At 45.5% G+C, this 16660-nt stretch overlaps 1 protein-coding gene and 1 non-coding gene across 2 annotated transcripts in view; both read right to left on the reverse strand.

Moving 5' to 3' along the window:
• Positions 1-418: 418 nt before the first annotated feature.
• Positions 419-16660, reverse strand: part of LOC135374605 (uncharacterized) — a 39135-nt gene continuing 22893 nt past the window's right edge. Inside the window, exons 15-16 of the mRNA XM_064607542.1 lie at positions 767-829; positions 419-609 (exon numbers count right to left, since the gene is read on the reverse strand). Coding sequence (XP_064463612.1) covers positions 419-609; positions 767-829 — 254 coding nt within the window. The remainder of the gene's footprint in view (positions 610-766; positions 830-16660) is intronic.
• On the reverse strand, positions 12700-12772 carry Trnaa-ggc (transfer RNA alanine (anticodon GGC)). Its single transcript has one exon. It is a non-coding gene; the product is annotated as a tRNA-Ala (tRNA).

Here is a 16660-nt window from a genome sequence, read left to right on the forward strand (position 1 = left end):
AATACTTGTAACATGCGGTGTCATCCTCAACGCAGGATCCCATAACACTCCGAGATCACGCACTGCGCATACCCTCTCAATGCTGTCCCTACCTACTGAGTAGTCGTGCTTCGCAGCGCCTTTCTTTCGCATTAGGGTAATCATTTTCGTTTTGCTTGTGTTCTGTCGCAACCCATTTTTAGTGCACCAATATTCAATAACATTAATGTCGTGTTGTAATAATAGCGCGTCGCTGGTCTGCTCGATCTTCCTGTAAACTTTCAGGTCATCCGCATATTGTAAACACTCTGAATATTTCACATTACGCGATATGTCATTGACGAACACGTTGAACAATAAAGGTCCTAAATTTGACACCTGCAGGACGCCAGAAAAACAGTGATAAGGTACAGAGATGGCATTAACAACGTGTACAACATCAGTGCGTAAACAAATAAACAAGGCTGTAAGGCTTCTCAACCGTGTCTGACATCTTGTGTCGCAGCAGGTGCAAACTATGGTTCAACTTTGCAGAACAGAGATCGCACTTGTAGGGCTTCTCCCCGTGTGTGTCCTCTTGTGATGCAGCAGGCTCCAGCTTTGGCTGAACGCAGCAGGGCACACGTTGCACTGTAAAATTGTTAAACATGCAAGGGTGAAATGAACATACATTTGACGGCCAGAATGCAAAATGTATTGTAGTCAGTCAAGATGTTCAATGGGTCTTTCGAAAGTTTCAAACCTAATGATGCAGTATCAACAGAAATTGAGCAACCTCTGTCACTACCTGAAGATGCGGAGTAGTGCACACCAGACTCTGGGGAAGCAGGTGGAGAGGGTTGCGGTACACCTTGGAAAAAGAGAAACAAAACACATCAGTGCACGCTGGCTTTGTCTCTTCTGTATATTTTTCCTCCATGTTCCTTCCGTCAACTGAACTAAGAAAACACAGCACAGATTTCCCCGTACTGCTTATGCAGTTCACCTGCGATCTTGACTACGCCAATTCATCGGGAAAACTCACGAGTGTCACTTCGGCAGTGAGCACGTAATTTGAGGAAATGTGCCGATGACAAATATTGCGGCTCAATACGTATTTTCACATTTTTACACAGCAGAAAATTGACCTTCACCGTAATCACTTGTCTCTTCAAAAGGAAGTGACACTGCACCGCGGCCTTGCTCCTGCGCATCAATAAAAGAAGTGGAGCAAACAATATGTGAACCAGTTACATGATCAGGAAAGTTAGGGACTTACGTTATCGCAGCTCGAAGAAGTTGATGGTGCGTTGATACCAACGGGGAGATCACTGAAAACTGAAGGTACGGCGTCAGATCTCAAGGTGTGGCTCCATCTTTTTCCTGGACGAGATATGCCGAGCTCCCGCTGAAGTCTGTCAGACTCTTCGAAGCAATCCGCGGTAAAGTGTTCGGAACAGAGGGTACTAGATTTGTAGAACTGCCATCCCGGGCGATGAACCTTCGCGATCCATAGTTGTCTTAGACGCTCGCACTTTGGAAAACCGAAAAACGATACTCCTGTTGTGTTCTCTCTGTTGTTCTTGCAGTGAATAAAACAACACCTGTGTCCTCCCATTGCCACCAATGCGTTCAGCGACGTCGAAGTAGCAAAAAGGTGGCACGTTGAAATACTGAAAGTACGAAATGCCACTGGCGACTGCTAGACAGGCGACAGCTAGACGGGCGACAGACGTCCGAGACACCGGAACTGGACACCGGTGACGTCAGCAGTGATCAGAGTGCGGCTTTCAATCGGGGGTAGTGTCCAAAGTTCAAAATTCAATAAAAAAATTTCCGGAGCCGAATCCAAAGGAAAGCTTTCGCATGATGGCTCCTGGGAACATATAAGAAATCGTGTAACAACGCCCACAAACTTTGCATGATAGCCTCCAGACAGTCCCTTTAAGGGATGTTTGTTATACACGTTCGTCGTACACGTATGACGGGATGCTCCTGTATAATGTATAAACAGTGTGACTCTGGCCTAACGCGGATGAAGTTTGGCATCCGAGACTTCCTTTCCATAATCACATGGCGGTAGCCGGTGTCTATGAAATTGAGTTCCGGATGGTCGAATGTCTCGCAGACAATGTCCCTTGCTGTATTGTCATCAAGCAGGGGAGTTACCTATGGAGGTAGGCTTCTTTACACAAACAGGAACACTAGTATCGCACAATGCTGAAAGGCAGGATAACAACTCTCCTAAGGGAAATTGCTGTGTGTACGGGCCATACCCTGCGAACAATCCATGATATACGGCAGAGTCGCGACGGAGGACAGTACAAGTCTAGCAAACTGGCTAGAACAGAATGTGCCACTCATCCTGATCATAGCTGAAGACTGATTGATTGATGGATTGATTTTATTTAATGTGCCCACAAACAGCCGTGGCCTTTAGTGTGGCGCACGAAACACAATACATACTCTATATACAACAGGGAACTACACATGCATAATGCTGGCTCATTAATGATTCCGGGGTAACTAAATTAAGAGAAAATTATACTATCGAAACGTCGCACGATCAGAACCATAATCATTATACACTTTCAGTAACCGAGACAAAGGAGAAGCAACGTCTGAATGACTAATGTAGAACAAATTTCGTGCCCTTGTCCTTGTTGTACACAGAAAATATAACGGATGATAACAACATGAGACAGTCGATTTCACCGTTAACTACTTTTTCCAAAAATCGCAAATCAATACATCGTCTTCGACGCAACAATAACGGAAGTCCTATATAATCAAGAATGCGCTCATAGTCATAGTATAACCTCCTACCAATATATCTGTCATAAACAGTAGTAACCAGCTTACGTTGTACATGTTCAATTTGGTCTGACTGCGTTTTAGTCAAACGGTTCCAAACAATACTGCAATGTTCGAGTCTGCTCCTGACATGGCTCATATACAGTACTAACAAGCACCGAGGGCCAGTGAAGCCACGAGTAAATTGCGTTCTAACACCTGACAGCATTGTTCACAATGGTGTCGACATGTGGGCCGAAGGAAAGGGCGCTGTCCACTATGACGCCAAGGTCACGAACAGAGGGCACATGCTCGATATCAATGTTTTCAACAACATAAGAAAAATGCGTGGGCTTTCTCTTTTTGCTTATCGTCAACACCTTTCCGTTTGAGTAGCTCACAGTCGTCCACTGTGGAAATAACCCGATACAGTTTAAAATCGTCAGCATACTGTAGCACCTGCGAGTGTTGAACGACCAAGGACAAATCATTCACAAATATTAAGAAGAATAAAGCACCGAGATTAGAGCCCTGCGGAACCCCCCCAGAAAGAGACTTCTATTCCGACGACAAACAATTGCCGAAGCGAACAAAATTAGTGCGATTCGTTAAATAATCATTTATCCATTTGCAATAGCCATCTATAACTCCAGTGCGAGATAATTTCTGAAGGAGACGCACATGAGACACGTGGTCAAAGGCTTTTGACATATCGCAGTACAAAACGTCGACCTGACCACCATTGACAACTGCAAGTGAGCAATAATTTAAAAAAGAACAAAGACTTGTGTCCACAGATCTTCCACGCACTAACCCATGCTGCGTTTCCACTATTCTTCTAAAGTACGCATAAAATCGTTCGTGCATGACAATCTCAAAAGCTTTTGAAAAGTTACATAATAATGAAATAGGCCGGTGATTGTCGACAACAGTAGGGTCACCACTTTTAAGCACTGGTACAATGACGGACTGCTTCCAGACAGCAGGAAACACAACTGTTCTAAGTGACAGATTAAATATATGCAACAGAACTGGACCAAGGATATCGGCACAACCCTTCACAAGAAAGCTAGGTATGCCATCAATACCACAAGTAATCTTAGATTTCAATTTTTTTAGCGCCACTAGTACCTCGTCAATAACAATATCGCTGCGTGACATGCTATCAGATACGACGATATCACAATTTCCAGAGCAGGCTCCAGATCTTTCTTTGATGAAGGAAGCGGCAAAGTGATCAGCAAAGAGATTGCAAACAGAAACCGGGTCGGTACACAAGGTACTGCCACACTTTAGAGCGTTGACATCTTTGTGGGTTCATGTGTGGGCCTTACCAAAGGACCAAAAACGCTTAGGTTCCCTATTCAAGGAGCCTTCAACCAATCTAACATGTACATTCTTGTCACGAGCGTATAACCTTTTCACAAATGCGCGACACACGCTTTAATTCCGATACAAGAAAACATCTGGCCCTAAGCAGGCGGTAAAAATGTAACTTTTTACGTAGATAAAACTTTAAGTCTTTGGGGAACCACGCAGGGTACCCAGTCGATCGGCGATTTTCACTTGTCGGTATGAATCTCGACAATGCGTCTTGCACGGTTAATGTCAACATATTGGCCGCATTGTCAACAGTTGTTGCGTTGAGCACTTGGGACCAATCGTGGACACCAAGATGTCGGTAGAAGGCAAGATAGTTACCGCTCTTGTAATTGTAGCGCTTACCAGGCACATTTTGGTGATTCCACACAGGGAGATGAAAAAACACAGACAGGGGAGGATGGTACACGTGGACAGGAACAAGGGGCTCATTCGCCACTTCGACACTAGTAGGCACATTGCACAGCAGCAAGTCAAACGTATTACCGGCGGTATTTGTAGCATAATTTATCTGTTCCAGTTCGAAGAAACACATGAATTCTGTTAATCTTGTATATCATTATGTATATTATAAGATGCGAGTGGAGCAGACCCAGCGACGGGAGCGCTCGACTGTGCCGACCACTTCCTATTCCCTGATGATCAGCGCCCGTAGTCCAGTACGAACTGCCTGAACCAAACCGACGCTCCCACAGTCGGGGCCACCGAAGGCTAACTGGCACCGGCGTATCCAAATTTTGAAATTTATTTCCGCAATCAGACATGCCATATGTTTACGATCCTTTGCTGCAACCGGCAACGGTACCATGAACCTTAAGTTGGCCCATTCGGCTCTTGGAAGATCAAAAACAACCACCACTCTGCTCCACAGCAGCAGCGGTATCCGGCACTGAAGGAAGCAGTGCTCTGCTCTGGTGACTCCGAGATGCCACAAGACGGGCAGTGATCCGTGCGACAAATCGGTGTAAACGTTCACGGAGCGGCAGGACACCATGAGCCAGCTTCCACTGGAGACTCGCCCGACGAGCGTCCAACAAAGCCAGCCGTGATACGTCGCCAGCCGCTTCCGGAAGGACCACGCACGGCACCAGGCAGGGAGGGAACCAGCGGCACCTCCATGACTGCGGCGTACAAATCTCTGGCTTCCCAAAGCGTCAGCGTTATAAGTGTGTATTGTCATCAAGTAAGTATCAGCGTTATATATATGTGTATTGTCATCAAGCAGGAGAGCTACGTATGGAGGTAGTCCCCTTTGGACAGACACTAACCTTACGTTACAGTCCTACAAGCTAGGTAACAACACTCTCTAGGAGTGTGCTTTTCGTACTGACCATACCAAGCGAACAATCCAAACACGGGAGAGCCGCTGCGGAGTGCAGTACGGTCCTAGCGAGCTGGCTAGAACATGATATGCCACTCACCCTCAACGTGGCAGAAAAGACGAGCAGACGTCAGGCAGCGGCGAGAGCACTCCGCAAGACCATACAGTGCTTGCTCACGGACAATGTGGCTACGAAGCCCGGCCCTGACAGCCTGAAATATAGCTGCGTCTCCCGAAGTCTAGGCCACCGAAAGCCAGCTGGCAACGGCGGATCCAAATTTGAAAGTTGATCTCGGTAATTAATAAAGCCAACAGTTGACGTTGAACGCGCGGAACAGGCAACGGTTCCAGGAACTGTACGGTGGTCCAGGCGACAGACGAAATATCTGGGTTACTCTGCTTTACAGCAAAAGAGGAACACGACAACGCCTGAAACAGTGCTCTGCGGTTACACACATCCCGCAAGATGGGCAACCGTCAGAGCGAGAGATGTGAAAACGGTGTAGTCGCTCACGAAGAGGAACGGTGTAGTCGCTGAAAAACTGGGCCCAGATGGTTATCGATCGATAAGCATCTGGGTCCATTTTTTGAGATTTGTCTTTGAACTCGAGGACAACAACACCAATGTGCATGCTAGGGCATAGCAACCCCTGAGCAAAGCAGATGTTAAAAACCCGAGTCATGCAAGAGTGTATCACACTCAATGTAGAAGCACTTGTTGAACTCAACTGAGAGGTCGTCAATGCCGGGGCACTTTTCTGCTCGTCACTGAGGAGACAGGCGCAAATGCTTCATTTTGGATGAGCGGCCCTCAGCTTGCATGTTCGATTTGTTACGCCGGCAGTAGACACTCTCGGCTGACAACAAGCTCGTCGTGAGATGACCCCTGAAAAAGGGCCGCGCAAGGGCCGGCAAAGGCCATAAAGAGCATCGTGCAGACAGTCGCTCACCAAGGCCTTTCGAGACATTAAAAGAACCGGAAACAGGTATAAAAGGCTCGCATTTCTCTGCGTTATATTATTGCAACTTCGACAGTAAAAACTGCTTGCAATAAACCTCGTCTGTCTATCAACGTCATCATGACGTTGGTAGACAGACCGAAACAGATCGGAAGGGGAGTGCTGGGTTCTATGAATTGGCAGTTGTTCGGTGCCTCCTGTTGAAAGAAAAGTAGGAGAGAAGGTCGCGTCCCTTTCAGAGATCATCGTAATCCCCTCAAGACCGTGGCTTTCGGGCGCGACCTCGTTCGCTACTAGCTTTGAACGTGGTTCAACTCTACCAAATTCGTGACGCTGTCGAAGATTATGACGTCATTTGTTTACAAACAGGTAGAGGTCTATTACTAGCGCTCAAAACCAAAAGGTGATTGCATGCGGTTGAAATATTCGCTGCACTCTTTCGCATTTTAGCTGCACCCTTCGCTCTAACTTCACGTCATTTTGATGTGGCACTTTTTTCACCAATTACAATCAAGGGTTCCGCGTATGATTTTATTCCACTTGGGGAAATGGACTAGATGAATAGGAGTCTTCTTCTATTCAATATGAAAACAGTTACAGTCTCATACTCAGAAACAAAGGCATTCAATTTAGGTATCATTCGCGTACTAAGTATTCCGCGCAGTAGCACGCCGCGAGCGCGAATGGATATCCGGCACTACAGTTCCGGAATCTTATGTAGGAACGCCATGGGCTGTCTTCTTCATCTTCGAATGGTCCTGACGAGTGCGCTGCCGTACTTTGGTTTGAGTCACGCGGCGTCGTGTCACCAGCTCGCCTGGTGCGGTGGTTAGCCTGCTGGCCATGTCACACAGGAGGAACCCGGGTTCGAACCGCGTCCAACGACAGCAGCCCATCTGCTGACGTTTGCTCCAGGTGAAAATGCTGGAGATATCATGACGCTGAATTACGGAACCACGAAGCGCAGACTCAAGTTCCATACAAACAAACTAAGCACTCCGCCTTACAGCCATAGAAATCATAAGGAGAGAGGCTAGAAGAAAAGCTGGGAGAGAGAGTGATGGGGGAGAGCAAAGGAGTTGTACGGGGGCGATACCCTCTCCCAATGTCCAAGTCCGGGAGGCGCCATAACCGACATTCTGGATTCGGCCGGATTTGCCGCAGCCTTTCGAATGTGAAGACCCGGTGCGTTCGGCGCAATGATATCCAATCCAATGCAAGTCGCTTTCGCTGTGTTCCGCCTGCCATGCCGTGTGCGAAGCAGGGAACGAGTATCTTACGGTTTAAACCCTGCGCTTCGACACGAAGGAGCGGCGCAGAGAACTCATAGGAGCCACCGTTCGTAACACGCTAGGCCTACCGTATCGATCACGGCGGCCCACATGTTGACATACTCTTCTCCGCTGGCTTGGATTCTAGTTATTGTGAGAGCCCTATGGTTACAGCTGATAATGAAGCGTGTTTATTGACTGGTAATTTGAAACGTCATGTTCGGAGCTCTGCCCGCCGATTGGACGGCAAAGGGCTACGTAGCCATGCGACGTATGCGTGATGGTGAGAGGCTCGCTGGTTACTCATCGTTGAAAGCAGTTATATGGGTCACTGCGAGCTGGCATAAGCCGAACGAAATGAATATTTGGGTATTATGACCAGCGTTCTTTCACGGGGTCCCATGAGTTGTGAAATGTTCGGCGGCCTGGTTATGGTCCCTTTAAGAAATGGAGATGAATTCAGAGTTTTTCCGTTCTTCCGAGGAGATAAAGGTCGTATTGCCAACTGTAGGATGGGACAAGCGAAAGCTTGCCCACATCACACTTCAAAAATACTACTGCCCTCGCCCTTAAAACGGAGAGCAGGACCGACTAATGCTAAGCAGGCCGTCCCACGAAACCGCCAATGCCAAATAACCCGTTTCAGAAATTCGAAATGTTACTGCGAATATCGATATAAGAACTGAGTTACAGAGCGACCACGCCTCCATATAATCACTGGCTGTTATCCAAATTTGCCGGTGTGACACAAGTTTTGAGAAGGAAAGTGTTCGCCACTCCTGCCGCTTAGCGGCACCGCAGCGATGACGACGACGACGATTCAGTTTTAAAATGACTCTCGAGAACGTACCTGGCGCGCCGTCAATGGGATTCTCCTAGCCCCGAGCGTGACCGCCCGGGTGCAACCATCCGTTGGTCATGGACAGTTTTAGTGGACGAATTTCTGCCCACTAACTACAGCGGAGCTGCTCCATTTGTTGTCAACCCTGTGTAGTCACGTGGGATAACAAACGGGGAAACGAACCGATGGAGGGAACAACGTCCCGATGTACGAACCTTCGGAATACGTGCAGAATTCAGTAGTGCTACCGGAATCGCAAGGTAAACGTTGTCATATCAAACGTGAATCATATTTTATCTATGAGATTACATGCGACACCGCCATCCCTTTGCCTTCGACTAACACACATGAAGTTGTTTACCGCCTATGACGTGTTGAAGGTGCGTTTGTTTGCTTTGCGAGCGAAATCAATAAATCGTTATTCATCGTAACAAATGTAGGCACGTATTTCCGAAGACAACAATAATCCAAAGACGAATACGCACGGTAAACCACTGATCTCTGTGTATAAAGGCTGGATCGCGCATAGGAGAGGAGCTCGTGGGAGAGAGGTGCGGCAACCGGCCGCCATGTTGGAGGGCCCACTGGCGCCGGGTCTCCCATAGGAAACAATGGGGAGCGATTTGATTTGGAGTATTTATTGCGCTTTAAACGATCCTCATTGCTGATTAGCACGCATCTTTCTTAGGAATCAGTGTGCTGATGCATTCCAAACGTGCTTCAGCCGTGTTCCTCTAGTTTTTAATGGTAATTGCCTTCTTTTTCTTCTCCGCTGCCTGTATTCCGAATTCGGGGGTCGTAACTGCCGTGCACAGGGCACATACGCGTGATGGTGAATTTGGTGAATGTCAACCTATAAAATTAATTATTTTTACTCAGAAAGGTTTCACGCTGTTTGTTATTGTAAAAGGTACTCCCGATTTTATATTTTGTGTTTGTTTTCGTTTGTTGTTCGGTATTCGTGTGGTGTGGCTCGTTATTTTATTCACCACATCACCACCAGCAATGAGGTGGAGTATGGACCCTGGCGATGAAACTCCCCATTCCTCATCTTAAAATAACGTTATTGTCACGAGTGCTTTGCAGAAGTTCAGCTGTCAGCGTATTTCATTGCAGAAATTCGAAGCGCTGTGCACGAAGAGCATGCACATGCATGACATATCACACACGCTGTAGGAGCGACTGCACATACGAGGTTAACACAGCAGTTTATTTACTTCCATCGTACCTCACAGATTAAAAGAACAGTGGAACAAATTGGCATATTGGCGTAGGTTCTGCATCCGGTTCTTCGGCACAGCTGAGCAGAGGTGGGTATCCTCACGAGGGCAAATGAGGGTGAGGGTGCCCACACCCTCACATCACCCTCACCCCACGCACATTGAGGTGAGATGAGGAAATATTTTTAAAAGGAAATTGAGGGGAAGTGAGAAAAAATTCTCAAAAGAGAGATTGAGGTGAGGTGAGGAAAATGTTTCGAGAGGGAGGTTGAGGTGAGGTGAGGTGAGGAAAATTTTCGGGAAAGAGGTTGAGGTGAGGTGAGGTGGAAGATTTTTTGACAAAGACTTTGAGGTGGGGTGAATGAGGAAAAATTTCCGAAATTGAGATTGAGGTGAGGTGAGGTGAGGTGACAAAAAATTTTTGAGAGGGAGGTTCAGGAAATGTGGAACGGCTATTTTCAATTGCGCGATCTCTTAAAAGGGCACCGAGAGCCAGCTTTTTCTAGACGTGTGTTTCTAGTTGTGCGTTTCTAGATGATAGACGTGTCAGATCAGATACACGTACAAGTGAACATAGCTTATGTGTGCTTTATATGTATTTAGCTCAGATTTCAACACAATCAAACTAGTCAGTTGAGTCACATACATGATGTGAAACACATGAACAACTCAGTATAGTTCCGTGTGCTTTGAGTGTTTAGATTTCAACAAAGCCAGACTAGTCAGTCTGTAAGCAGATGTCTTTCACGTATTATTTGGAACGATAGTACATGACAACCAATGGTCTTATCAGAGACTGATGTAAGAAATGGTGGCAACAACACGCGCTTTAAATGCAATAAGCGCAAATAGTGGCATATATTCCGTATTGCCACAAGTTGAAATATTGAGCTTTTTGTACGGCAATGAAGTTAGGTGAAAAGGCACAAGAGGTCTGTGTCTACATAAAGTAATTTAATTAGTAAGTCAACACATAAGTCACTAGTAATCCGTACAGCACGTCTACCTGATTGCTTCAAAACGAGGGTCATGAAGAAAAGGTCCCCGAATTCCGGCTACAAATGAATACGTCCGCTATTTAAATAATATTGATCGATACTATAAAGTCATAGCCGACAAAAATGCAAAATGTACAAGTAATTCGAAGTATAGCTGCATAGCATCCCGAAAACGACTTCCGCAGCTCCATTATCATTCTCGCTTGAGATATACTCGATAAAAGCCGTTCCTGCCTTGTCAGTATGAAAAACAACTCAAAATTGCTCGGTTTGTGCAACTTCTCTACCCATGTACCCTACGTCCAATTTTTACTGATCGTACATGTAGAGGATACTTGTTGCAAGAAGGACGAACCAAGCAAGGCAATGAATCTTAGCTGTGGGTACTTGTAACTTGTTATCAGGAATCAACCAACGAAGCAGTAAAAAGCCAACTGCAACGTATACACCTACCCACTCCTAATACTCTTTTGATTCCGTGTTAGCACCACGAAGCAACTGTGGCTATGAGCGACACCACTCCTAATTGAAAGAGCAATTGTGAAGTGCAAACGTGCACGCGAAATGCACGCGACAAATGGACGCGATACGAATAAACAGATTTTTCTTCAAAATAAAGAGCTTACCTGCGAAAAATTATCCCTCTTTCTCTGTCCGCGTGAAGTGTACTCAAAGCTGCAACAAACTGGCATAACATGCCCTTTAATTTAAAGGAAATTTTTAAAAAATACGGGCAGCACCGCTTGAACTAAATGCAGACGACAGGATGCGATGGGCCCACCAATATGGCGGCCGGTGACCACGCTGTGGGCCACCCTATGCGCGATCCAGCCTATACTATAGAGATCCCCCCAGTGCGGTAAACCGACATCTCCATGCTGCTCTGCGCGCCAACGGGAACCGGAAATGGCGAAAACGAAACCACTCACCATTCCATGCTCTGGTCTGTCCAGTTTCGCGATAATAATGTGACGACAGCACAGAAGCGAGTGATGTAGTGGGAAAATATTCACTGCCTATTTGTTTAACGAAGACATGTGAGATACCCACATAGTGCGCTGAATTTAAAGAGCGAGTGATGAATTTAGGAAAAGGAACACGTCAAGTTTAGCGGAATGAAGAAGCCAACGGAAGGCAACACCTTCCATGACCAACGGATGGCAGCTCCCTTGTGGCCACGCTTTTTTTTTTTTTTTTTTTGAGCTAGTCCGAGACTCCTGTTTAAAACCGAAATAAATGTCGGTGATGGTGATATCACATTGTAAAGGCGTATTATCAGTCAACCGCTGAACTATTGATACTGCAAAGCTTTTAATTATGTAAACGACCAGTTCAACTCCGCTTCCCAGTAAAGTGGCGTAAAAGTCTATATGCAAGAAAAGAGTGATGATATCACGATAAAATCAACAGTTGAGACGTTATCCGATGTCCTTAAGGAAGTGACACGCTGATACGAGGATGGCCCAGTGTGTCATGAGAAGCGAAAATGTGTGATGCTCAGCTCAAGCGTACATAATCTGACTTTCTTCAGTTTGGAACTATATCTGTGAGTATTCTGGAGTAACGTGATCGACGTAGCAGACTGCACGTCCCAGGCAACACACACTGCGCATAGAATGGAACTCCAACGTTAAGTATATGGTTATGGAATGTGGAATGCAAAACTTTGACTTCAGATTAACGTAGGTCACACATAGAATTTCAACGCGTGGCCCGCACTGCGTAGATATACCGCACTTTCCTCGGTGACCGACCAACGACAAAGAGGGGAACGTTAGCGCTACTACGATTCTCTGTAGAAAAATTACGCGACAAGGAATGTGCACTGCATAACGTTTTCCCAGAATGTTTTACATCCAGGTTCCGCCTGGGAAATGAACTCATGAAAACAAACTTTGATTTCTTATGGGTGAATCAACAGCATTTTTCAATGAAAGGTGAAAGTCACTGAAAAGGTTAGCTAGCTGTAGGACTCGAACCCACATCTTCTGGATTGCCGGTCCAGGGCTCTACCAATTGAGCTAAGCTAACACGCCTTCTCAGCGACTTCCAGGGTGCGTCATCTGAAGCGACAAACCAGCCACTCTCTCTCACTCATCCTCCTTTCACTCTTACATTTTCGCTCACTCATACACACATTCATACGACGGGATCGACGCAAGCGGCAACTGTTGAACATGAAAGAACTGATGTTCTCAGGCTGGAACAACATAGAAAGCTTTGTATGTATTTGTGCCTTCTATGTTGTTCCAGCCTCAGAACATCAGTTCTTTCATGATCAGCATTTTTCAGTTCATCGTTCGAATTCAAGAACCCACAAATGATTGCCGCTCACCTAGAATCAGCAGACCTAAATGTAAAGACAAATAGCGCAAGACGTTCTCTTTTCTTTTAATGTTTCCCAGGACGCGAGAGGCGATAGTGTGCTCTTTCACCGTCATAGTTTTAAAAGATATGTTTGCATTTAGCTGAGACATCCTGTACATGTCTATTCAGGCTATTAGTGCATATTTCGAATATGGTTAGTGCGTAGTTGCATGCACATTTCAATTTTATTTCCTTTGGGACGGGAGTGAGTAAAAAACCAGAAGGCCTAACAACAACAACAATAACAACTTTATTTTCAGAAAGAGAGTGAGGAGGTTCATTGCCAGAGGCGATACTCTACCCTATTGCTGGTGGGGATGTGGGGAATAAAAAAATGAGCCCCTTCACAATAACCATTGAAGTGCGATGGTGTCCAGGAATGTCCAGGAATGTCCAGGAATGTCAAAAGAGCTTTGAGCGCTGATCGTTGCTGGGCTGGATTGGGCCAGGGACCGAGCAATTTCGATAGGGAGAAGGGGTGAGAGTCCAGCTGACTAACAGACACGGAGTGTGCGGAGAGGGAAGGTTGGTAGTGGGGGCAATGAAGAAGAATGTGCTCCAGATCCTCTAGAGCACCACAGTGGCAGCAGGTGGGAGAGTCAACTTGTCTCAAGCGGTAACGCCACTGAGCTGTGAAGGCCACATCGAGTCTCATTCGGTGGATTAATGCAGCATCTTGACGAAGACTCTGCTCCGAAGAATACATCATACGACAGCATTATAGAGAAATTACATAGAAGAAGCGCATAAAAAATAGAAATTCATTTAATCCCCGGATATAAACAAATCGAAAAATTCCGGTTTCGAAAACAAGGAAGTTTCTACTGACGCATCTATAAACTGAGTAAACAAAGACGCCGACATGTACTGTATTGACTGTTTCTGGTAATTAGTTCTACATATTGGTACATCAAATTGCACAGCTCTATGTTGATAGGAATAGGAACGTTTCCGAAGATTACACAAATCCAAGAATTCGACACGATTATTACGAACCTTTAAGAATACGTTAATGTCAATTTGTAACTTTAAAAAAACTGAAATTGGCATAATGTTATAGCACCTAAACAGCTCTCGGGAATGCTCAAGAGAACGCGGGCCAGCCATAATTTTTTCGAGGCCCTTGTTTGCAGGACAGATAGTACATTTATGTTCCTGGCGGTGGTAGTACCCCACACCATAAAACAATAACTACATCTAGAAACAAAGTGAGAATTATACATTCCCAACTTGACATTTTTTGGCTGTAGATAACGACGTCTACATAGCATTCCAGTCGTCATTCTCATCTTGACGGACAGCGAAGCCATTGGTTAGATTGCAGGGGTGGGCAATAATAGTAATACTTTGTATTATAATACTATTACTGTAATACTTTTGAGTATTTGTATTATATATTATAATACTCATTTTTGAAATGTATTTGTATCTGTATTATAATACACAAAATCGAAGTATTACATGTATTATAATACTTTTGAAGGTGTAATACCTTCCCAGAGGTCATATGTAAGACCTCCTAGGTGTCACCAGTGCACTTTATGAGTAATTTTTCGTGTCCCACAAACATCTGGACACCAACAAGGTCCTCCTTTGCTTCAAACTATCCCAAAGGGAGTGACCTCAGTGCCAGAGGTTACTGGGGGCTTCCTCGCATTCCTTCCATTTCAGCGTCCGTAAAGATTAGTCATCGCATTGCAAGCCCTTTGTGGTATGAAAGAGTGCGTCCAGTCCAGGCACCCCTGTACGGGGTTGCACTATGGACAGTTACACACTTTTGAACGGCCTACGTTTTATCGTCCAGGGTGGACGAAATGAAGACTCTTCCACACTGAGAGCAAGCTGTTCACTATGATCGAATTGACCAGCGCTATCTCATCATATTCGGAAAAGGCATGCCCTATAGAGGACTACCCTTTGAGAATATGCTAAACATGTAAGCATCTGAAATAACACGTCATTGGAGAATGACTGGCTCGATAAGTAATGCGCAAATTATATAGATTTCTGATTTTCTATTCCTTTCTTTCTCCCCAAGTTACGTATCAATGTATTACTAGTATTACTCGTGTAATACACAGAAGTATTAGTATTATGTATTATAATACCTCAGAATCAAAGTATTACGTATTAGTATTACAATACCGATTTCTAGGAAGTATTATGTATTAGTATTATAATACAAAATATGGGTATTACTGCCCATCCCTGTTAGATTGGTGCGCCATGGCAGAGGCCTTGCGACACACACGAACCAACGGTAAAGCTGCGCCATCTCTTAGGCGAAAGCAGATGCTTGGTAAGTGCCTGACCTCCACGTCTTCCTATTGGCAGGCATCCAGGAGGAGGAGCCTCCCTCGCTCTTGGTCAGCAAGGGCAAGGATAGTCCAGGGGACTCTGCATGGACGACCTATTCGTGGGAAAGAGAAACCACGTGACACCGTCCGCCCAATAGCTGACACCGAATGGCTGCTCCGGCACGGAAACGGAACGCGATACTCTGTACCCCTATTTAATGACTCTATCCCCATCTTGCCAGTCCGGAACCGGAAGGAGGAGTTGCGAGTAGGCGAGGGAGAAAACAATCCTCTGCGCATGCGCCTATTCTCCTTCGAATGCGTGTTCACGTTCGCGAACGGGGGACAAGTGTTGTTGATCTCTATCGGCGAGACTCGCATTGAACCATCTGAGGGCGATCACGATCGCTGCCTAATCACGATTTCACGCGATGTGGATCGCGAGTCAGTGCGTTTAGGGTATTAGGCAGAGCAATGGCAACCAGAATTAGACGAAAATACGCTCCTCGACGAAAAGGAAGCTCCTCAGTTGATTACGTCCACTAGGTAACCTGCGTTTATGCGAAGTATTTTAGCCCGGTTTCACCGACGCCGATTCACACCTGAACCGAGATCAACGTTCCTTTAACTTGCTTGTTCCCTTAATGCTTTACGAGAGGGAGTTATTGCTACTGGAACATTCATCACGCAACCAACTAAGGGTTACAAAAAGAATTCACCGATGCGCTCAAGTTTCAGTAACGCTTGATCTAGGTTCAAAGGTAAGCAGCGTTTGTGAAAGCGGACCTTTTAGTAATAGAAAATAATAATAATTACAATTCCTATTATTATTAGTATTATTATTGTTGTTGTTGTTGTGTCATACGTACTCTGGAAGTCCCAATGCCTGGCTGTAGCTCAGAATCGCCGGTATTCGAGCAATACATCCCAGACTTACCCTTGTTATGTGTTTGCTCTGTGACTTCCTTGAGCACCGCCTCTCTTTTCGCTAGGGGTGCAGGAATTCTTGCGTCATTGGTCTATGGTCTAATCGGTACATATGCGTCAAGTATGGGCGCGTTGCTATAAGGAACCTCGCGTCTTCACCAAGGGATTCAGATAATGCAAATAATGTAAATAATCACAACCATTTGTTTCTTCCGTCGAATTTCGCCTGATATGTGTACACGCGAATGGCTGCTAGATTGTACATATTTTTTAGCATATTTTTACATACTTATAACGCTAGTTTGCACGCACAGCATCTAGGTTGTTA

This window comes from Ornithodoros turicata, unplaced genomic scaffold, assembly GCF_037126465.1.
Source record: "Ornithodoros turicata isolate Travis unplaced genomic scaffold, ASM3712646v1 Chromosome86, whole genome shotgun sequence".
Taxonomy (NCBI): Eukaryota; Metazoa; Arthropoda; class Arachnida; order Ixodida; family Argasidae; genus Ornithodoros; species Ornithodoros turicata.